The sequence below is a fragment of the Lagopus muta genome, chromosome Z (genome assembly GCF_023343835.1).
Source record: "Lagopus muta isolate bLagMut1 chromosome Z, bLagMut1 primary, whole genome shotgun sequence".
Lineage (NCBI taxonomy): Eukaryota > Metazoa > Chordata > Aves > Galliformes > Phasianidae > Lagopus > Lagopus muta.
Genome location: NC_064472.1, coordinates 66,425,029 through 66,448,985, shown reverse-complemented (window position 1 = coordinate 66,448,985; position 23,957 = coordinate 66,425,029). Strand labels below are relative to the sequence as shown.

The 23,957-nt window shown below is 37.9% G+C and overlaps 1 protein-coding gene across 2 annotated transcripts in view; it reads right to left on the bottom strand.

The window, feature by feature from the left end:
• LOC125686606 (synuclein alpha interacting protein) overlaps positions 1–23,957 on the bottom strand; it is an 82,727-nt gene that overhangs the window by 33,382 nt on the left and 25,388 nt on the right. For both annotated transcript variants that reach the window (XM_048930775.1, XM_048930774.1), the window contains exons 2-3: positions 16,259–16,361; positions 9,407–9,479 (exon numbers count right to left, since the gene is read on the bottom strand). In XM_048930775.1, the coding sequence (XP_048786732.1) occupies positions 9,407–9,479; positions 16,259–16,315 (130 nt within the window). In that variant the 5' untranslated portion in view covers positions 16,316–16,361. The remainder of the gene's footprint in view (positions 1–9,406; positions 9,480–16,258; positions 16,362–23,957) is intronic.

The following is a 23,957-nucleotide window of genomic DNA, read 5'->3' as shown; positions in this document are numbered from 1 at the left end:
AAAGCAACAGCTGTGTGCCCTCACTTAGAAGAAAACACTTTTTTGCTGCAACGTTGGTCCTGCAACCAGTGGCCCAGAGTCTCAGTCTGTGGAGCTACTTAAAATTCCACTAGACATGGCACTGGGCAACTTACACTAGCTGACCTTGAGTAAGCAGAGAGGTTGGGCTTTGTGACTTCAGGAGGTCTGTGCCAACATAAACTATTCTATGATTGCGTGATTTGAAAATTAAGACCTACGTATTCCGGTTTAATGTCTCTTTTTCCATTTCTCCTCTGTACGTTGGGCTTCTTGGTCCAATTTTCCATCCCTTAATGCGCACGCATGCATGCACAAACACACACACCCCTATAGCTCTGGACCTTCCAGAGCTTTATTTCAGCACATTGGAGTTTCATCAGTGAATCTGACTTGCAGAGAAGGAAGAGAGCTCAAGGCACCTGAACTCTTAACCCTATCAGACCTGCACTTCTTTGCAGTTCCTGTTGGTGATATTTATGTTCTCTTTAATTAGTTGAACTCTGATAAAGAGTTTTCTTTATTTTGTTATTTTCAGTAGAGCACTAAATTCACTAAAAACTCTAGGCATAGGCATTTTCTCCTTTCTATGCTCCACTTACTGTACACTAAGAGTTAATGCACTCTCAAAGTCAAGAATGCAGCTTAAACACAGCAGATTTATTACACATGCTAACTGCATATCAGTGGGATCTAATCTGTGGTCAAATTTGCCATGAACACCTTCCTAAGGAAACAGATATATACACTTTCAGTGCAGCATTAATGTTTGAAGTGAAAGATTAGCACAGCTTAGTAGTTACGGATGTCTGAAAATTACCTTAATACTTTTGGAAGTGCTTAAGAATACATTTCCGAAAAAGAAATAAAAATAATGATAATCAGAAGGCGTGTAACTTTGTGGGCCAATACAAAGAATGCACTGTACTGACTTATTTATGTATTGTATAAGATTCTAGGTTCAAAGGCCTACACTTTTATGTTGGTTTTATTTACATGTGAAATTTTTTCCAAGTGATACAGGCAAATGGATACCACATGTTTCCCAGCTGTTTTGTTCTGACAGGAACTATTAAGCACTCAGTATGGAAATGAATTCTGTCTGAGTTTTAAGAAAACACTGTTTTTAACACGGGGGTCTAGACAGAGGGAAAGGCATCAACATTTTGTTTGTCGTCACTTTCTATAAGCTTACATTTATTTTGCACTTTTTCCACTTTCTAACCTTAATAACAAGCATTTACAGAAACCACTGTTGATAAAACTGTAAAATCAGACACCACAAAGAAGCTATGACCTTTGTAACAAATCTGTCAAATCTGTCCTGGACCATTGCACAGTCACATATATTTTTTTTATTCCATCACAAATGGAGAGGAATAAAGCCATTGCATTTCTTCAGTGTTTTTCTTCCCAGCATACTGGAGGAGCAGCTCTTTACAAATGCTATCTCCAGAAAAACAAACTGGGACACTGACAACAATTATCAGTATTTCTACTGGCTTATGAATGTGTTCTGTGCTTAATTGGGATGATGAATTTACACTGCACTTAATAAAGGATTAGAAAATGGCACCCAACCGCATAAGCAGTAGTGAGGAAAGCACTTGGATGCTGTAAGTTCAAAATTACAGTTTAGGTGCTTACAGCATGGTTTCCCACTACAAAATACTGAGAACATTGGCCAGAGCAGAGCAGGGCATTGCTAGACACTCCTCCATCCTGTTTTCAGTTGCTTGTTCTTGGAGAAAGCAAAAGCAATGTCTGTCTTCCAAAACATGGGTATGGCAAGAGTTACATGCATCGTCTTCAACAGCTGCTCCTGAGGAAAAGCCTCTCATTCATTTCTCCACACTTACTTATGAACTCGGACAAGGGCCATTGAATGTCTGGGTCAAATAAATACTGTTTGATTCTTTTATAAACAGCAATAAAAGATGTCTTGAGCTAAAAGCAGTGGACCAGAAAGTGGAACAGCTAATGTGATTCCAGAATGTGACAAATAGTTCTGATATATTCTTGGATAAGCCCTATCTCTTCCATGCACCAATATTTCAAATGTAAAATGGTGACAACAAAATGTATTTTCTTCAACAGTGTTGTCAAATTTTTTTCCTTAACTTTTAATCATTAACATGAGATACTTGCATGATCTTACTGTTATGCTAGTGTAGTTAGACAAGGAGAGGAACAAAAAAACTGGAAGACTTTTTATTGTCATCAGTATAGAAGTATAGGTCTGATAGACCTGAGGTACTGAATATTTTCCTCAGCATGAAAGGGAATAGTATCTGAGGAAAATCTGGAAGGGTAACATTTGTGAAAGTAGTTCTTCACCACGTATTATGCTCTGTGCTTACCTTGAGGAAGAGAAAACACAAGATTTGAATAAAGAGGCTTGAAGGCCTATTTACAATTTCATTCACTTAAAGGCACCCTGGAACTGTGGAGGACAAATAATTAGAAAAGGGGTGATGTAAAAGGAACTTCTCTGGCAATTCAATCACTGTGTCATATTTGATTTTAGGAATTAGCTCAGAGAGATAATGATAGTTTCCAGTTGGAAGCATCTGCTGACTTGAAAGTATTTTTCAATGTTATTTAAGTATTGAAGGTGTGAAGAGCTATGATGGAGAGTTTTACCTGATATATGAGCATCTGAGGGAAAACAAGAGTTTTCCTCAAAGAGTTTTATCTATGCCAGTGCACAGATAAATTTTTATGGGCAATTAAGAGGGCAGAGCTGGGATACATGCAACCTGAAGCCTGACATTCGAATACCTTTACATTGTCTTGACTCTAGTGAAAATAACAAAGAACAAATCTTTTACTTCAGGTCTCTATGGAAACTACAGATGAAATTCACTTCTGAAATTCACAGAATTTCAGCCTGTCTCCCTGGCATAAGGGTTCAGTAACATTCTTTAACTGCTGATGGTTTCCTGAGCTTTACAGCACTTGTAACACAAGGTGGTGACAAAGGGTTGTACGCCAAACAGTATATGTCCAAATGAAACTGACCATAATGGAGTGTTGTTTGTAGATGATCCACACAAGATCTTCATGGATCCATCTAACAGAGAACCCAGAACAGTTCACCTTTGCAGGACATTGACTGACTGTGGATCTGATGAAATGGTCAAACCTCTAAGAGTGTTTTTCTGCCACCATCACTATGGCCTCATTTAGATTAATGCTTTGACTAACTGTCTGCAGTCACAACTGCTACTAGTGAACAGCTCGGATATAGAATGGGCAATGGTACAGGCAGGCAGGAAATGGCTGTAAAGATAAGGGTCAATCTGAATTCTGCTAGAATCGTTAGACAGATAGATATTTGTTTAATACAACTGAAAAGGTGTGTTAAATCCTCTTCTTCTATGGGTGATCCTCATTATGATTTTATATCACCATGGAGCCCTTTTAGCTGGCTATCTTTTCTCAACACAGACAGCAGGATCTTATGGTCAGCTGTGTTGAACCACTGTCCAGCAGAAGAACTGCATGACTTCCCTTTATCCAAATAGTTATCAGTAATCAATAACACTAATGCTATGTTTGCCCGGTGACCTGAGCCAGACTGTAGTAACTCTAAATTTTCGGTACTTCAGCCTTTGCTTTCTGTAAAATCCGTATCTAAACAGTCAGAAAACAGAAGGAAAATTGTGAGTAATGGAGAACAGTATTTTGCTTGAGCTCTGAATTTGATAGTTCTACAATATGGTAAGGCTATCTCCTGATTTAATCATACCTAGTTTGCCTTTCAAAAGTCTATGAAATTCTGAAGTTGAATACGTTTATTACTATGATTGCTTCCCTAATAACACTTTCTCAAAGTATCATGGTTGCAAAGTTCTTTATAGTAAGAGCCATCTGGAAAATAGATCCTTGAGAAAGCTCTTGTAACTGGACCTACTCTGAGCAGGAAGTTGGACAAAATATCCTTCAGATTTGCCTTCTGACATAGTTATTCTGTAAAGGAAGATGTAACGACTCTGAAAAAAGAATTCCTTTTTGCAGGTAGTAGCAAGACTGGAAATAATGTGTAAAACTGACAGAAGACAAAAGAAGAGACAGCTTTTGCCATAAGAACTTTTCAGTAAGTATTTGAAAATACAGGAGATACTCCCTGCCCTTGCTGAGAACACAGTGAAGAGCTTCTTTAATGTTTAGGCTATGATTGTTTATAAGAGCAAACTTTGCTAGGTTGGCTCTGTTGCCACCAAAGGATGAATGCATTCAAATGACCTTACTTGAAATACTTCCTACTTTACAAGGACAACTGGGAGTTTACTCCACTTTAGTCATCACCATTAAGGAAGTCTCAGATGATCACTGAGAACTGCCCATATCTATTTTTTAATAACACCGCATCACTCTATAATTATTTTGGGTCACTATATATAAAAAAGGTTCACATTGGGAATTTTACTGTCCTCTGAAATAAATACCTGACCATCTTCCTTACAATATGACTTCAATAGAGCATCTTGAGTCAATTAAGTCTTGTACTTATTCCAGATCCATTTAGAGCACCAAGATACTGATCTCATACACAGACAGCAAGGTGTTGCCTACATGAGGGTAATTTTTAGAAATTTTCTCTCACTTTTTAGCATTCATTCATCTCCAACACTAGCAGCAATATGGAAGTTCCAAGAGGTGAAGAAAGGGATGCCCCTTGCATATCAATAAATAATAAAAGCTACATCTGAATAACGACCTATTATGATTTCATTAATATAACTGAAATAATATTTAACAATTTTAACAGAAGGTGGCACTGTTCTCCAGTTTTAATATATTAATAATCTTCAGGAGTGCATTTTAGACTTCTTTAATGTAAACCCTAAGGCAGGAGAGTCTGAATTAAAGAACAATCATGTGTTGATAAAATGAATGTGGAATTGTTCCCATTTAAGTGGGATAAAAGGAAAGAAAGGCTCTAGAAATGACAGAAACAAGGATAAATAATAATCTATCCTTTTAAATAACAGTACATATTTTCCAGGTCATCAAAACATTAATAAGAGTGTCAGTGAATAAACACTTTGCCTCAAAATCAAATTTTCATTTTAATTTTTTGTTATAGTTAACAACCAACAGCTTGAGATAAAAACTGTCTGTCATATTATGTTCCTTAGCATTTTATACTGATTTCATTTTGTTAAATAGAAAACCTATCTTTCAAACTCTTTTGTGAGTCTGTAATGACGGCTTTGGCCTCTGCAGTAAGATAACTGTTGGACACTAAAGACGAATTTGCTTTTAACTACAGGAAAAAAAGATCCTGAGTGAAATATTGTTCTTATTTGAGATATATACTTAAGGACAATCGAAAGTCACTGTAGCTGACAGAATATTCTTCAGCACAATGACATGGTTCATGGAAGTCTGTTGACTTAGTTAGACAAGTTAGACTTGATGATCCTCCCTGAGGATTGCTTCAAACTCAGGATATTCTATGACTCCATGAGATGTCTTGAACCATTTGCTCAAGCGGCCATAGAAAATCTGCCTAGAGAGAAAGCAAGCAATTTCATGCTTAATAACAGAAGCATAAAGAACTGATTTCTGTTGCCAGAAATCAATGGGCAGGCCAGCTAACACTTCACTTCAGAAACAAACAAGCAAACAAATAAATAAATAAAAAGCTGAGTTGATATTTATATTATACTCTTCAATTCTCTGTTTCTGAAGATGAACAATGTCCTTCTTAGAGGTTATTATTCTAGCTATGGTGATCATTCTCTTTAAGCATAATGGAAGAAAAGCTGATTATCCTCAATTTCACTTTCTTGTGGATAAAACAGGATTTGGCCTACGAATCTTGCACCTACACCTCTGGCCTGCAGCTTCTTTCCCATCCTGCAAACCTTTTACCTTGCAATCTAGGGGCACTGGCAGACACACTTCAGTTCCAGGAGTCCTGAGTCAGAAATCCCTCACTCTGAGGAAGGACACAAAGAAGTCATGCTGAGATTCTATTGCACAGCTTCCACACGCATCTTGCACAGAGCACCCTCCCGTGTTCACAGCCAGCCAGTACAGAAAAGGAGGGGAAAAGGCAGAAGGAGTGTGAGGAGAAAGGACTACATGGAGGAAAGTAATCTCTCTGACTTTTTAACTTGTCCTCATCCAAAATAACAAGAAATTCGACCAAAGGTGAGAGACAGAAAGAAACAGTTAAAAAAAAAAACTGATTAAAAATTTACAGGAGATGGATGAGCAAGGATACTGACTCATAGACACCAGTATGTTTTCCTAGGGTTAGAAGAGTTTAGAGCAATTTGGAAAACGTAATCAAACACTTCATGTATTGCTAACACTATTCAATGTTTAGTTCAAATGTGGAAGAAAAAAAAAGGTACTTATTGGGCTATTTACTAAACTTACCTGAGAACAAGGAATAGTTATACCTCCATATAATTAGCCATATGATTAAAAACATGTAATTCCAGAAAGAGGAACTGTCCTTTAAATTTGTTAAATCAACCCTGTGATGAAAATTATTGTCTTCATAGTTACGTATACATTAAAGTTGAAACTTATTTTACTTACACTTCTTGCTTAATTGCTTTAGTGCACCAAATATTTTTTTCTGAGCTAAGGCTGAAATAGGCTGCTGTTTTTTATGGTTTCAGTGTCCTGGCATGTCTAGTCTGACAACTAACACGTCATACTTAAATTCCTTTAACAAATAATCCTTGTAGAGTTCTACTTCCACAACTGTCTCAGTTTTAGAGAAAAAAGTTTAAGCTCTAACTATACAGGTGTCCATATAAGGCAAGAAGATGGACAAGTTCTTTGAAAAATCTGTTTTTCTCCGTGTGATTACTTAAATTGCTACTGAATACAAACACGAAATAGCAGGAATATTATGCACACTAATATGATACAGTTTATCCTCATCATAAATTGTGAACAGTAGCAACTATTTGTGGAACTTTCTTAATGGCCCATTAATGCAGGAGGCTGCATCAGAAGTAATATGAAAAATCAACAGATTGAGCCTAACGCAATGCTTACTGATGCAGTTCCACTGATATTTCAATGACATCTGTGCAGAGATGTAAAGCAGTATCTTCCTGTACAACATTAAGTGTGCGTATTCAGTGATTAAGAAAAAAATAAATAGACTTTAGTACCGTTTCCAATCCATAAACTCACAAGTGACAAGTGGAGTGAAAAAAACAGATTTCACTTCTGCTTCCAGTTTGCCAATATTGTTATCAGTGCTAAAGACCTATTTTTTGACTCCAGAATTTTATCCAAAGTTCTGAATTAACTTCCACTGGCAGACTCCCCAGCACTGCTACTGTCTTCCAGCAATGCCTGCATTTACTTCTGCCAGCTCCTTTTCAAGGCAATGGATGAGTGGAGATGTAATTAAAATCATCATTGAAAAATGTCTGACTGCAGAGACAATCATTAAACAACAGAACTAGAAAGTAACTGTCAGTATCCTGTGGTTTCAAGGAAGAGCTCACTACCAATGCTTCATCCTGCTATCTGTCAGCATTTTACTCTAAAAAGAAGATACTTTTCTTCCTGAAGGCAGATAGAGATGCTGCCATTCTGGCTGAGCAGTTCTCATGAACAGAACAAGGAGCACAATGTTTCTTAGGGGCTATTCTTGCTTTCTTTATCTTGTTCATCTTGCTCCTGAAGTGGCTGTGTGCATGAATGACTTTAACTCTTTGTGAAAAGACTATATAATGCTGTGCCACCAAATGATCAGCTGTTAATACTGATAATGCTAACATACTGTGGGAGAAAATGGAAGGGGAAATCATGTGCACTGAGAATGGAATAAAGGAAGCAAGAAGGAGAGTGCTGACCACTAGGGAGAAGAGTGGTGGGGATAATAGTGAGGAGAATGGGAGAAAGTGGGGTCTAGACATAATGTAGAAAGAATATTGGGAAAGGTTTGGTGGGATGAATGAGGGATTTATGCAAGGAGGAATGGGACGAAATGTGAGTCACAAGAAGAAAAAATGGGAAAGAGGTTGGGGAAAGTGAGAGAAAAGAGAAAGAAAGAGATGGGAGTGTAGGATGAGAAAAGGAGAATATGGGAGAGAACTGCAGGGGAACTGGAGAACAGGAAGGGACAACAGCAGAGACAACTTCTGGGGAGAAGGATGCAGGGCAGAGGATGTGCAGAGTGTGAGAACAGGAGGGAGGATAGTGGCAAGGACATGGGAGAAGGACAGCAAAGATGTGGGATGCAAGTGGGGAAGGCAGGGGAAGACAGAGAAAAGATGGGGCATGGATGGGACAGAGAGAAAAGTGCTGGTGAGAAGACTGGGGGTCTCCCTTATTCCTCGCATCTCTGCTTACAAGAGGTAACTTTGGGAGCACAATCACTGCTGTCCTCAGGTGTGGGCAAAGACTCTGCAAGAATGTTTGGGGAAGAAAACTGCCCTTTGCTACCTGGAGCAGTGGCACAGGGCTATGCAGACCAGGCTTTTATGACTCTGGCAGAGGAACTAGCTCATGTAAGGATTCAGCTTAGTAATGCCCCTTGGAAATCTACAGTACTCTGAAAGGAAATCAAGAAATGAAATTTGCCAAAGTATAGCACAGCTCCCAAAGTCTTTCATCGTCCCACAACTTCCAAGTCTGCCCTTTATGTTATAAAAATCTTTTGATTCCACAACATCAATGAATATTCAATTAAAACATCAAATGAAAGCACAATAAACTTCTCATAGCTCAACAAAAATGCTCTCTCACCAACTCATTTCTCCTCCATCAGGAAGAGAAAAACAAAAGGGGATTAATCTGATTAACAGAGTGAAAAATAGCACTGAATGCACTTTTTATCAGGGGGAGGGCAGGAGGATGGAAGATCCCCAGCTGGTTCTCATATACATGCCATGATTCTTCATTTAGTTTACACTATTAAACTCAAAAACTCTGCTTTAATCTTAACTATTACAGTATGCCTTAGAGTAGATTCTATCATGTAGCATCCTTGATACAATTTCAGACTCTGGCAAAACATCATCCCTCAAACTGGTCATGGCCATATGGGTAGTAAATGTATCCAACATTTTTTCATTGGCGCCTACATTATTACATCTTGTCACCAATGGTTTCTCAGGTTTTCAAGTAAATTGTTGCATATACTGTGGTTTGGAGCTGCTGAGATGAAGCCCTACACTTATCTGTATGCAGCCAAATCTTTTTTTGGAACTTTTTTTCCTTCTAATGAACTAACATCTGTTGAAATAAAAAAAAAAAAAAAAAATCATGTTTCCAGAAAGCTGCACAAAAATGAGAGAAAACAAAACAATAGAGTACTGCCAAGAAGAAACTGTTGCCAAGTTGTAAGTGATAAAAAGCAGCCTAGAAAGTGATGGGTGGACAGAAGTGGGGATCATACCTGATCTGTCTTCATTTTGTGAATCACACCTTCTACATAATTCTGGGATAGTCTTGAGAGAAGTTATAGAGTACTGTAAAAAAGGAAAAACAAAACAAAACTAAACATCACATAAATAATTTAAGAAGATGAAAGGGAAGGCTTTCCAACAGGTTGCGATACCATTGGTAATGGCTAGATCTACCAGGTTGAGGGTACGTCAGGCAGTCTGATGGTGCCCTGAGATAGCACGAGAAAGCGGACAGTGTCAGCTTTTGTGTCCCACAATCAGATTTCCAAAGACACAGGAAAGAATCTCTCCACCACAGCAATGCTTTTTGCTGTACATCAGTTGTTCACGTCACAAATATATTTCATACATTCTTTCCATGGGATGTATAGGTACATCAAGTATGAGAATAAATTCGGACCTCACAGTAAATCTAGACTTCACTCTGCCCACCAGACTTGTACTGTGGCATTTATATTGCAAGATACTTCGTAATTAACAATTAGAATTCAAATTTTCAAAAGGCACTATGTAAAATTAACGAGGAATATTTACACCTTACAGGTCTGTTTTCAGAGAGAAGTACATATCCATTCCTATATCAGACCATAACGCTCATGTCTGGAATTCAGACTTTATTAAGGTAACCTGCATTGTTACTTCGACACGGTAAGATACACCTGACTATGATCAGTATGTTCTCTCACTGCAGCATTAAAAGGGAGAGAACCAAGGATAATGTATGCATCTTACCAAAAATAAATCTTCCTCTTTGTTTTATAAGCTTGAAGAATGCCCTCAGTGGTATAAGTAACCCAGAGTTACACAGCTATAGATTCCGACATACAGGAATTAAGTTACTAAAGTGAAATTAAGTATCTAAAGTCAACCTTGTGCAGAACCAATTGCGGAAGTTATTTACTTCTCTGGTGAAAGTTCAAGTAAGTCTGTTGCTCAGTTGATTGCAGTTCCGTTATAGAGCTTCACAAACCTCCCAAGCCTGTTTTTCCCATGATGTTCTGATCAGCAATGAATTGATAAGCTTCATCTACAACAAGTACTCCCAGGAAGAACACAACTTACTAATTAAAACATTTAGGACAGAGCTGCCATGTGACTCCCATCCACATTAAAGTGGGTAACTATAGGGCTGTGACTGCACCCGATCTGACAACTTGAAGCAAAAACAGCAGAGGAACTGACACAGGGAGAAAGAAAGATGCTGTTACAATACAAATTATTATAAGTTAAACACACACAAGCACAAACACCATATGCTTTACTTCACTGTAGTTATTGTTTAATAAAGATCAAGTTGTTAAGCTATACATCTTGCTATTTCAGCACAAAGACTCTGAAGGCAACGCTGAACTGGCCTAGTAAGATTCTTAAGAGAATCCAAGAACATGTCTCCAAGGAATATGGTAGCTTCATAAGACCAGCTGGTGCAGTTTAAACTATTACACAGTTTGTAATTCAATTAGAACAAGGCCTTTTGTATTCCACTGCTATGTGCTTTGTCAGGCATCCTCAAAAACAGGAAGACTTTTCTCTTTCTGTCCTTTTTTCTTTTCTTCCTGGAAGAACAAATTTTCTTTCAACACTAAACCAAAATGTATTCAACCCCTACAACCCTCTCTAATAACAAAAAAAGTTTAGTGTTATGAATTCATTTATACATTTTAACATTTTAGTCATATTGGTTTGATATCCTTAACAGGTTTCCTCCCACTCATCTCTGCCCTCAAAAAGACTTTTGCATACTTACATTTCTGCCGTATGTCTTTTCTGGTCAAGAAGTGGAGAACTCACTGAAACTACTCTTTTAAAAGGGACCTTTCCCAACCCTAAGTACAATGCATTGTCAGCTCTTCCCTCTACAACTACTTTCTTTTTTCTTATACTCATCTCTCATTCATCAGTTAGCTTTGTTAGCTTTTCTTCAAGAGGGAGTTTCAAGGCTACTAGAGGTAATAGCAAAACAGGCTAACACTGCAGCTTTTCCCTAGAATGTCATTCAGATTTACTGCTATTCAATTTTGAGTTCATTATTTCCTACTTTTCTTTCTACGTTCTTGTTTCACACAGAAAATGTAACCCACGTCTCCCAGTCTCCCAGTAGAGCAATCAACTAAAGCAAGAGCCAAGGGCCCTGACCATGGGCATGAGTATCAGTGAATGGTAAAGAGATCAGCGTGTTTTGTTAGTCAGTGTATGTGCTTTTTGCTAATTAACAAGTGTGTGTTGTTGTTGATAGAGAAATTCAGTAATTGGCATCTTCCTAGGACAAGGTATGCAATGGTCTTTTTGATTGCTGATTTACAGTTGGTGCCTTTTTTTCCCTGCTTTTATGGCATGCCAATGGCCAACCTGTCTTAGTTTATTTCAGCACATCCTTAAGGACTTTGTAAAATGGAAGAACAGTATTAAAAGCAAACAAAAGACAAGAGGCAGGCACAACTACTCCATGTGAATACAAGATATTGCCAATTTTCCAATTCATGGAAAAACAGAATCTCCCTTAACAGCTTATCTCACAAACACTTGTAAGTCAAGTACAACTGGGCTACAGAATTTGAATGAATGCAAAAGTCAATGTTTTGAATTTCAGCTGGCTTGCAAATTTTAACTGAAGGGATTTTAAACACAATATAAGAGAAATAAAATTTCAGTCTCTGTTGAGACTGTAACTTCTCTGCCTCTTGCAGACTCACATCTGAGAAATATCAGAGAGAAGAAATACTGCATTACGAGGTGTAGCAATGTATGAAAGGCCAAAAAACAAAAAAGTGAAAATGAGCAAGTTTGCATAGTAGAGAATACTTTTAAAGTCTCCCGAAATTGAGTAAAATGGCAAAGTTGGACACATAGTGTGACTCTCAGACCATGCCATCAAAATGTGATATCCTCAAAACACTCCAGACCCTGTCCTGCTCCTGCTGAAATTGATACCAAACTCATCAAGTTCATGGACACTGGATCAAGACCTCAGCGATTGTGTCCTGATCTGAAATTTGCAACTCACTGTTTTTATTTAGACAGAGAAAGCACACACCTCCCTTCATTATAATATATTTGTTTAGAATTGTTACGCTGTAAGCCAACCAACTCATCTCATTTGATTTCATTTGCTATATTGGAAGATACACCACTTAATCGCTATTCAAATCCCCTTAAATGAAAACTTCTGCAATAACATTTTATGTAAATTTTGTGTAACATTTACAGAAAGAGTTGTTAAGCACTGGAATAGGCTACCAGAGAAGTGGTTGAGTCACCATCCCTGGATGTGTTTATAAATCATTTGGATGTGGTGCTCAGGGACATGATTCAGTAGAGGGTTGTTAGAGTTAGGGTAATATGGTTAGGTTGTGGTTGGACTCGATGATCTTTAAGGTCTTTTCCAACCTGAGTGATTCTATGACTCTACAATTGGCAATATCACCCTTTTTCCCAGACTCTTGAGAACAAGTAAATAACAATGCTTGGACTAAGAAAGATTTTTCTCAATAATTTCTTGAAGAAAAATGGGGAAAAAAAAGGAAAATGAAGATTAGCCTAGAACTATGTCTGTGGGAAATAACTTTCCTTGGAATATCTCTTAATGGATATGACCAACATCTTCAGAGTACCAATTAGGTTATTTGTGTTTACCTGTATATCCCTCCAAAAGTAATTCCTCCTATTTATTTTCATGGAAACTACAACACATACAAAGAATACCATAACTCCATTTAATAGATCAAATTCTCAGCTACAAAACACTATTTTTCAACACAGTTACCCCCACTAGCCAGGCATTTTCACCAGCGATGAACAAGAGCCTGCACGCTGTGTTCGTAAAAATCTCCACTATCTGTGCATGGCAGCCTGGAACTTGACTTGTTTTTCACAGAATCACAGAATGGCCTGGGTTGAAAAGGACCACAGTGCTCATCCAGTTCCAACCCCCTGCCATGCGCAGGATCACCAACTGGCAGACCAGGCTGCCCAGAGCCACATCCAGCCTGGCCTTGAATGCCTCCAGGGATGGGGCATCCACAGCCTCCTTGGGCAACCTGTTACAGTGCCTCACCACCCTCTGAGTGAAAAACTTCCTCCTAATATCCAACCTAAACCTCCCCTGTCTCAGTTTAAAGCCATTCCCCGTTGGCCTATCACATCTCTGTTGTCTGCAGCTGGAACTGAATTCACATTGAATTCACACTACCAACTGTGAATTCAGTTCCACACCTTTGCTTCATCTGCACTTCTGTGTCAGACTGCTCTCTGTCACACAGCAATAGAATGTTAACAGAGTCTTGGTGGGAAGGTTCAACCCCACCTGCCATTCCACCGCTGTTCACTTCTGATGCCATGGGCCAACATCATAAAATAGGAGAATTACTTTTATACAATTTTACACGTGTATTTCATGTTACTCTTCTAATTTTAAAGCAAACAACATTGATACTATTGCTATGCAAAGCCTGAATCTAATAATTTATATATATATATTTCTGCTTCTATCTTGGGCTCTGCCAAGCAAAGATGGACAGAAAGAAGCTTTTCGATGTGTGTCAACATACCTGGCAAGTTGACAGCTTCTTAGTCACCTCCTCATTTATAGGTAAAATAAAGAGAAAGATAGGGAAAAGAGAAAGTTTAAAACATAATTTTACTTACAGAGTTTATCTGTTGTTTTAATGAAATGTAAAGGTGTTAACGTCTGTTATTTCATCATTTTTGTGTGAATTGTTATTCAAGAATAACAAAAAATATTCAGATTGTTTGCTTCGTGTTACTAAGGAAATAATGCTACTTTTTCTTAATATAAGCAAGAGTCCCATAAGTCTATTCTGCTGTTTAAACTACACTGAGATATGCTGTATCATACATATCTGATACTGTGCCATCCTAGTTTTCAGAATAAATATCATATTTCAGAGATATGTTCAATTCCATTATGTAAAAAAAACAGTGTTCAACAAAAAAGGAACTGAGACAACTTACATATCCAGGCATTTTTAAAAGAAATCCTAGACTATCTTCGATATCTATTATATTTTAATCATTTTTGGAGAAAGGGTCTCTATGAGGAACTGTGATAGCACAGTGCTTTCCAGTTCAGGTACTTTTACAAGCACATCACTCTAACAGTGTTCTTGCTGCCATTATTTTTGACCAGTACTTTTCTGCTCTGGACTAAAACCAGAGTGCAAAAGGGAACAATTTAAATTGTTACCACCAGTGCTGTGCAGCTGCTCCTTCCACAGCAGGCTGGTGGTAAAGTGTGCAGGCTGATTATCTCAGAATGGTACGTGGTAAGATGTGACAAGAGCACCAGAATAACCAGGAATTCTCTTATAAATCTGGTTTCTGGCAACAAATCCTTCATTCCCTTACTTGTGAAAGTAGAACTAAAAGCACAACCTCCACAATTGGTGCTGGTTTTTAATTCAAGGCTCAGCATCCAATAAGAGAGCAGCACATTACAGCAGGCAGCCTGAGCCAGTCAGTGGAAAAACAAGTAACCTAACCCACCAGTATGCAGCAACAGCCACAATGGGAGAGACACAGAGAGGTTATATCCCTTATGTTTTACAGTCCTGCAAAACTGAGCACAGAAACAGACACCAGGACATGATCTACTATAGAACAGTAATAAAAGGAAAGTTGCCCCAAATAAGGTATTCTTCCAAGACTGGCTTATTGTCCTGTTATATTTTGGGCATGTGCCACATTCCTCTTTAATAAAAAATCAGTGTTACAATAGGTAAAAGCAAAACCCTGTTCAATTGAACCTGTCTGTGAGTACAGCACTTGGAATGCTTTAAAATGAATCAAGAATCCCAGAAGCTCAAGGAAAAGACAGGCCCTTTGTTAAACAAGCAAACAAAGAAACAAGCTACAAAGCAAGACAAAGCAGAACAAGAAACCCAAACCAAAATAAAGAAAAACCAATACCTTCAAAATACAAACAAACAAACAAACAAAACAAATTAAAAGCACTGCCACCGACCCCACTACAGTTAGGAAGAATGTTGAAGGAAACAGGACTTGAAAATTGAATTAATAAATACTTATGGTGTATTCAAGTCCCTCATTTACTAGGTACATAGTACCTCGTACTATATTAGCAACATATACTAGCAACTCTATTCTCACAAAACTCTATTCCACAAAAAGCAGAAACATTAGCAGGAGGAACACTGCTATGAATAACGGGACAGACTGTGTCGGTGTTTCAAACAGTACAATTTATGCAGTTTATAAGAACAGCCTTTTTGCTCTCATTTACAGTCAGAGCTATTTTAGGTGTGACATGAAGGAGAAGCACTCTGAGTCCCTGGAGTCTGAGTCTGGCCTCTTGCTGCACTCTACTGCATCACAATTAGCTGTCTCACAACTACACATAACATCTTGCTAGCTTCTGTCAGAAGGGGCAGAGCTTACATGGTGAAAGAGCAGTCCAGACAGGAGAAAGGCATGAGGGTTTTTTACAGTGGAAGTACATTTGATTAAAAAAATAAAAAAACGAGAAATGTGAGCTGTCACTTTCGTGTCTAAGGCCAGCCCAAGAGAACGTGTAACTCATTCAAGAGAATCGTAACGCATAAGCAACCTAGAAATAAAACCAATATATTAATTTGACTCACAAACCCTTTTTAATGAAGGTAGAAGGCTTAAGCTGATTAGTCTTTCTTTACAAAATACCAAATTTAATTCTAGATTCAACATTTTAAACATTTCTGTGGGTAAGGTAAAAAGAAGTGTTCAAAAAAAAGAACCTTTTTTTGTTGTTGTTGTTTTGTTTGTTACATCAGCACTAAGATACCTAAAATTGTCTTAATTCATATAAACAAAATAAGACAAATACTTACCGATATATCATCACTAAAGTCTATCTCATCCAAATCAAGGTATTCAGGGGCTTCCATTATTCTTCTATGGACATTTTTGGTGACTCAGCATAGTCGTAAAGACCTAAATAAGAAAAGAAAAATAGGCAATCTAATGAAGTCAAAACCACATAGAAATAGTTTAATATAGTTATTTGATCATTGAAAGCACGTAAAATACACAAGCAGGTCTTCAGGAGATCAATCCTCAAAGCTAAACAATAGTTTTTCTCCTATACTCTGCATATCATGGAATATCTTCTGTTAAGGATGCTACTCCTTTGCTACCCAGTACACAGCTCATCACTTCTGTTTTCCTCTGCTCAGGATGGCATACAAGAAATGAGAAGCATGTGATGCACAGAAACCAAAATCCTCTCACACCTCATCTCCACTCCTCCGTACAAGCAACAACACAACACAGATGGTCCTTTACAGGTGGTGATTTGTCTGTCCTCAGTCTTTATCTGCACTTCTTCCCAAGCAATAACCGGGGCAAAAACAGAAGTGTATCTGTCTATCTCCACCGATTCTCAGAGATCTTCAATACATCCTCATAGAAAGGGGAAAAAAGAAGCTAAAAGTCTCTTTGCAAAGCAAGAAATTTGGCTAAGAAATTCAGTATGTACTTCTGAATAAAGTGGAGCTTAAACAATCAGATCAAAGACAGCAAAACACAACTTTCCAAATCCTAACTAGAGTGAATGCATGTGTTATCACTAAAGATACGTACAATAGAAGTGAAAAAGGATGCTATTTTAAAAGCTGGTAAAAAAGTGATAATTGTTTTTACAAGAAGTGAGTCGCTATGTGAGTATTAGGTATTATGATGGGAGCAAAACCAAACATTGGTAGTACTTGTACATAACACCTGGAAATGCCTGAAGGAAAGTCCAGTTTACCCATATGACAACTGCCAAGAAATACATTTATGAAGAATGATGTGTCATCTGTACAGTCCAAATAAAACAATCGCATGAGTGATTTACTTGTGGTTAAGACTGTTGTAGGATAAGAGGTTTGAAGAAAATTTATTCCTGCAGGTGTGACACTCATTGGCAGACAAATCTACAATCACGATCTCCTCAGCAACAGCCCATACAAGCTCATAGTTGATTCTAAGACAGCTGTTGTTGGAAAGTTATTGAAAGAAGAACCGAGAAACACATTTGCTGTTTCAAGCTAGAAAAGTTGGAAAATAAAATTTTTATATCTTACCAAGTTACTGAAAGTATTTTTCATTACAGTTTCTTCTTGAAATGGAAATAAACAAAAATACCCCCACAAAAATCCATAAATGCCTTCTTTACTATATATTTCTTCTCCTTTCAGTATAAGGAGGCAAGTCCTGGAGAGGAAAAAGCAGGGAGGAAGGCAGCATGGAAGAACAACTTCAGCTATTTATTTTTGACTCTCACTGTTGCTACTGAGTAAAGTGATAGAAAGGAGATAGCCACAAAAAGGTAAGAACAGAGATGACACATTCAAGTCTATGAATTCTTCTCCTTGTAACTGATTTTGCTTTCTTGGCATAGATTTTCAATAATTTTTTTAAGGTTTGTGCCTTAGCACAACCTTCTTAGTTTGTATATGAACAACATTACAGTTTGTTTCTGGCATCATCATGACAACCAAGTTCCTTTTGCAAGCATAAGACCGCAGGAAAAACCATTTCTGCACTGTTTACACATATGAACAGATAGCAATCACTGTTGCATAGGCACAACTTACACTTGGCCAAATGATACAAAATCCCCACTGTCAACCATTTCAGAGTGAACAACTTAAGAGCTGAAGCAGTTTCCATGGAGCTCCTCTATTCTGCTCTAGCAGAGCAGAATAAGACAAAGAAATGGCACAAAACAATTAGTATGGATTCCTGTTATAGTGATACGCCCAATGGCATGTATGAAGCACAGAAAAGAGTTTGAAGTTTCCCTGGAATGAGATTTAAAGAAAATCCAGCATGTTTAACCTAAATAATTAATAATAATTATAATAATTTATATTAATAATAGTAATTTTTTTTTTTTGCAGCTAGAACTGATTTATTTAGGAAAACTACCACCTTCCCATGCTCATAAACATAAAAACAAATGTAACTTTGATAAAAGATTTATATTCTTGACTGCCGTATACATCAAATCATCCCAAATGAAAAGATCTCAATTTTTGACCTTTTTAACCATAATTTCAAGAAGGCATAGGAGCAAAATATCCAAACAACTGCTTCTGTCCGTGCTAATGTGAGGACTGCATTTCACCTAGAGACATACAAGATTCACCATTCCTATCTGCACTCCTGAAATGTTATTTCCACAAAATGTTATCTTCCGTCTTCCTCAAAACGCAAAGGCCATCAAGCACAGAAAGGCTGAAGTCAGTAACCAAAGCAAAGATACTTTCTCAACAGAAAGCTTCTCTTTCCAATGATGGTGCTCAGTTATGTGTAAAGAAAGGGTAAGAGACTCACACATTGAGGATTTTCTCCATGTAGTGAAACGGGGCATCAGCTTAGAGAACGCACATCAAATAAGACTTCCCATGACTATACTTGGTGTCTTATTCAAAAGGTGCACTTTCTGAAACAGAGTAGAGCTACAGCATGTATAATGCAAACCATATGGTAAGGATAGCACTCAGGTTGTGATTATTTTTAGACCTTTGCAATAGCTGAATTCAGTGTTCACCAGAGGTATAAACAAACCAAATGCTATTCACAAAGAGAAAATAGGCAATCTGCAAGGTAAAAGTAATTGCAACCAAAGTTGCATCTGCCAGCAACGGATGGTAAGAGACAAAACATCATCCACAAATAGTAAAGAAAGGTGTTTTTCTGGTTTCATGAAACACTGCCATCAGGAGAAGTCATACAGCTAAAAACCACAGAGAAATGTGTCAATAGTAATGCTGGTATAATAACATCTTGCATAAACTGCATTGCAACAGATACTAATTAGTGATTATGCTGCAAAATAAAGCAAAACAGAAAAACCACCATCCTTCTCCTTTTCAAACAACAACAGCAATTGTCACTGATTTTCCAAATTAGATGATTTCCCCTGCTATTGTTCTAAGCTAAGCCTGTTTGTCTGAACCCTTTTCCTGTTTCTGAAAAACATTCCATATGATTAGGTAAATGGAGGGAAAATGACAAAGAAAGCAAACAGTAAAATTTAAACAAACAAAAAAAGCAATTAAATACTAGATCATGAGAACAAATCTGATAATTTCTGCAAGAACTAAAACTCACTCTAGGCTGATGGCATGCGTTGCCTGCAGATGAAAAGTTTACATTGTTTAAAAGTTTATTTTTTGAACTTCATCAAGCTTTGGATTTGCCTCAGAAAAGTCACACCAAAAGCAGTATCAAGGGACATGGCATGTAAAGATGAAGAATATTCAATGTGGGAATGGCTGGAATGCTTTAAAGGCATTTCTGCTACTGACTTTGCATTGCAATGCCAATGGCTGCCATATTATCTATGATCTTGCACAACAACAAGGGCCTGCAGAGATGAGCATTTGACTGTCATTACTTAGTGAATGCAAAGACTGATAAGGGAAAAGGAAAGTAAATTGCTGGATGGATAGGACAAGTCCAACTGCATGATATCCAAAAGGCTAAATGCCAAGAGCTGCACTTTGGGTCATATCAACTCCATGCAGTGGTGGAGGCATGGGGAATAGAGCTTGGAGAGCTGCTCAAGCAAACATAAGCCAACAAGTGTGCTCAGCTGGCCGAGAAGGTCAATGGCATCCTGGCCTGCATCAGAAATAGTGTGATCTGCAGGACCATGGAAATTACTGTGCCCTTGTACACAGCACTGATGAGATCGTACCCTGAAAACTCTTCAGTGCAACAGTTCAGTTTTGGAGTCCCTTGATACAAAGATGATCTCAAATTGCCAAAGTATGTGCACAGAAGATGTCAAAGCTGGTGAAGGGATGAGATTGGAGGAGTTGTTAGGAGTGGTGGAGGGAAATGTGGCTATCTAGTCTGGAGAAGAGGAGGATGAGGGGAGACTTCATCACTCTCCGTAAGTACCTGCAAGAACGTTGCAGTGAGGAGGCTGTCAGTCCTTTTATTGGGTGACAAGTGATAGGACATGAAGAGACAGTCACAAGTTGCACCTTAGAGGTTTAGGCTGGCTATTAGGAAGAATTTCTTCATGAAGAGGGTTATCAAGCATTGGTGCGGGTTGCTTAGGGAAATGGTGGAGTCTCCATCCCTGGAGGTATTTAAGAGACATGTGGATGTGGCACTGAGGGGCTCTGTTCAGTGATGGGACTTGGTATGTCAGGGTGATGGTTGGACTTGGTAATCTTTTCCAAGGTAGATGATTCTATGACTGTAATTAAATTCTGAATTGTCTTCCATCATTCTCATCTTCTATGAATTCAGCATCGTTTTAAGGCAGCAGACATGCAAAATGTGTATGTTTGTGTAACTGACTGTTCAGTCCGGTGTTTGTACTGTCATTCACATAGGTTTTACTCTGATACTGTAATTCTTAAAAAAAAAAGCAAAACAAAACAAAAAAAAAAAAACAAAAAACCAAAAAACAAAAACACCAAACAAACGAAAAACCTCATGTTGACATAAAGGGTATTCATACTGTGCATTAATTTGAATCACTGATTGGAAGAGTCTGACACAATGCAGGCAGTGTATTCTTTCATTGCCCAGCATTTACGGGAGTTGCAACTGACTTCTGAGTAGCAAGAGTATACATGGAAGACATATTGCTTAGACAATAGGGCACCTAAGACCACATTTGTTAATAGTAACTACATGCTGAATTGACACTGTGATGCAGAACTCTCTTTCAGACTACACAGCTATGATAAAGATCAACAAATCAGTCTATGAACACCTGAACCCCATAAGGTTTTCAAATTCTGCAATACTCCATAATGAAAATGATGGGGATAGAAACATATTCATCTGTGTAGAAGGATATATGAACCAGAAAATCCTTTTTTTCCCCCTGTTTATTAGATACAGTGTCCCTTTACCTTGTAACAGGTGAATGGAAGAAACTGGAGCAGTTGTGAGGTCAATAATCTCTTTAAAAAGTTGCAGCTGGCACTAATTTCTTCTGAACTGCTGCCTTTTCTTGGAGCTGGAACAGATCCTACGTGCAGAATGGCTGCTCATTTCAGTGTATGTGTACATGGGAAAATAAGGTAGCAAGACATATACTTCTTTGTTGGAATACTGAAATATCAGTCTCACAACACTGCCTAGCCAGTTGCATTTATTTCCAGTAAAGTGACTACACTTGTAGCTTGGTTGCATGCCAAGGCTCACAATGTGCTTTATAGACGCAGAAAATTATGTTAATAAAATAGAAATTATAGTGTTACTATCCACAAGCACAGACTTTTCTATGACAGTATTGTTTACTTAAAAGTAAACATTATAACATTAATGCTAAATTGCTTGCTCAGATTTTAAAGCAAACTTAACCAATTAGTGTTTCTGCTTACTTGTCAGTTGCAGATAACTAAATATTTGCTTGTGAAGCCAAGCTGCAGGTCTGCCAAATGCTCTCATTTAGTGTTTTTTTCCCCTCAGTAAACAGATGCATTCTTAGTTTCTCAATTTATTCTCTGACACCCTCCTAGTTCCAGAAGCAGAAACGTCGCCTGTTACAATTTTTAGTGAAAACAGCACTAAAATTGTGCTATTTGATCTCAAATACTTTCAATAATTAACATACTTCTGTGATTCTGTGTTTCTGTGATTTTACTAGATATAGCAGCCCCTCTTGGTAGGTCCATTAGCTACAGAAGGGCTCAAGAGTGAAGTGCAGATTATCCAAGTGGAGGTGGAGGAATTGGGGAAACTGAAATGAAGAAGACTAAGAGATCACCATTTCTTTGCATGATGAGCACACAGTTTATTTTTCTTAAATTGCAGTGTCTTTTAGAGGTCCTCCCGAGTGATATGATTGCATAATTTCACTTCTGAAGGCTGGTAACTAGGAGTCAGAATTAGAAACTAGCAAAGAGCAGGTCAGAGTTTTCCTTTTGGCTCCCCTTATTGCTGCACTGAACAGAAATATAGCTGGTGTGGAGCAAAAACGAAGCTGCCAGTGAGTAAAACACTTACTACAAATCAATCAATACTGATTCTTGTTAATTTGAAACTTTGACACCATTGTCCCAATTTTTCATCCACTTGAGGCTGATTTTTGAGACATGCAGCTTCTTTGTAAGCTTGAACAAAGGGCACTTGACTGTTACAGAGGCAAACATTTCCTTATCTAGCTGATTTTTCTCACCCTTGTCCATGTATGCTTTTGATTCTTCCAGACAACAAGGCTGTTTTTGGCTCCTTCACTTCTTTCCCATGTGTCCTTAATTAACAGTGACACCCACTAAAGGAGTCAGAGTCCTTTAGGCAGAGCATTTAAAATCCCAGGCTTTAAGAGAGTCACATGTAATGAAGCAGGGGAATCTAAATAGCTGCCTGGAGAGTAGAATCCTGGACGGAAAGTAACAGAAGCACAAATGAAAAGGAGTTTTTCTATTTGTTTAAGTAATTTATAGTGTGGAGTCGAACCCAAGAGATAGATTTTAAATTTAGCAGTAGGATGTCTGTGGTCTAGTTTCCAACTGTAGTAGCAAGTCATTGTGGCCAAATGACATCCAAAAAGTTAAAAATACTGTTGCAGTATTTTGCTTGTGGTAAAGGAAAGCACACTGGTTTAAAAACTAGTCACCATCTGTGGCATGGAGGACACTGGTTATAAATTTCTGTACGATCATTAAAGCTCTGACTTTTTTTCCTGCATTTTCTGCAGTTGTTCCCACTAACACAGAGTAAAACACTGGTAAATCAGAACAAAGGCACTCTGTATCCATGCACAAATGTAGTAAATTTTACCAAACAGAAGTGCTCTGCTTCTCTCCCAGTTCACTAGCTGTATTATTTTTTAGACACAAGATGCGGCCCTGGGCAGCCCAATCTAGAATGGCATGGGGGTTGAAGCTCAACGACCTTTAAGCCCCCTCCAACCTAAGCCATTCTGTGATTCTATGAATTCATGATTCTACGACTTAATGTACACAAGTTTTAATTGGTCAGTGCTGCTCCTTTGTCTGGAAGATGATGAGGGATGCCTGTTTATCTATCTTTTTGTACAAACCTGATAAAAGAGCAGTTAGAGAAGAGCTGATGTTTGCTCTCAGACACAACACACTTGGCCCTGGTAGAGTTCTGTTACCATTTTAATTTTAGTAAAAATAGGCACTTGCAGTGGACAATACTGATCACAGACCTCTGCAGGAAGACTAATTGCTGGGTGTGCACTTTGATATATGAAAGGACTGCATTTAGAAATTTTTTAAAGATGTTTTCTGTGTATCATTTTTCTCCAGTTGCAATCAGGATGTTTCTGTGTCTCTGTGATCTGATTTGCTTTCTTTAACGGAATAGTCTTGCTTGATGGGAGAGAATGAAGACTAGGAAAAGAAGCTGCAAAGAAAGAACAGCTGAGAGAATCACACTGTACATTTTAGATTATAAAGAGTGATCTGCATTGCTCAAATAGTGATTCAGTTTTCAATAATTTTCATTAACATTAGTGTTCCCAGTCCAGAAATGTATGAATTTTTTATGTTTCTAATGGCCCAATTTTATATGCCTTGGATTGAACCGAGTGACAATTAG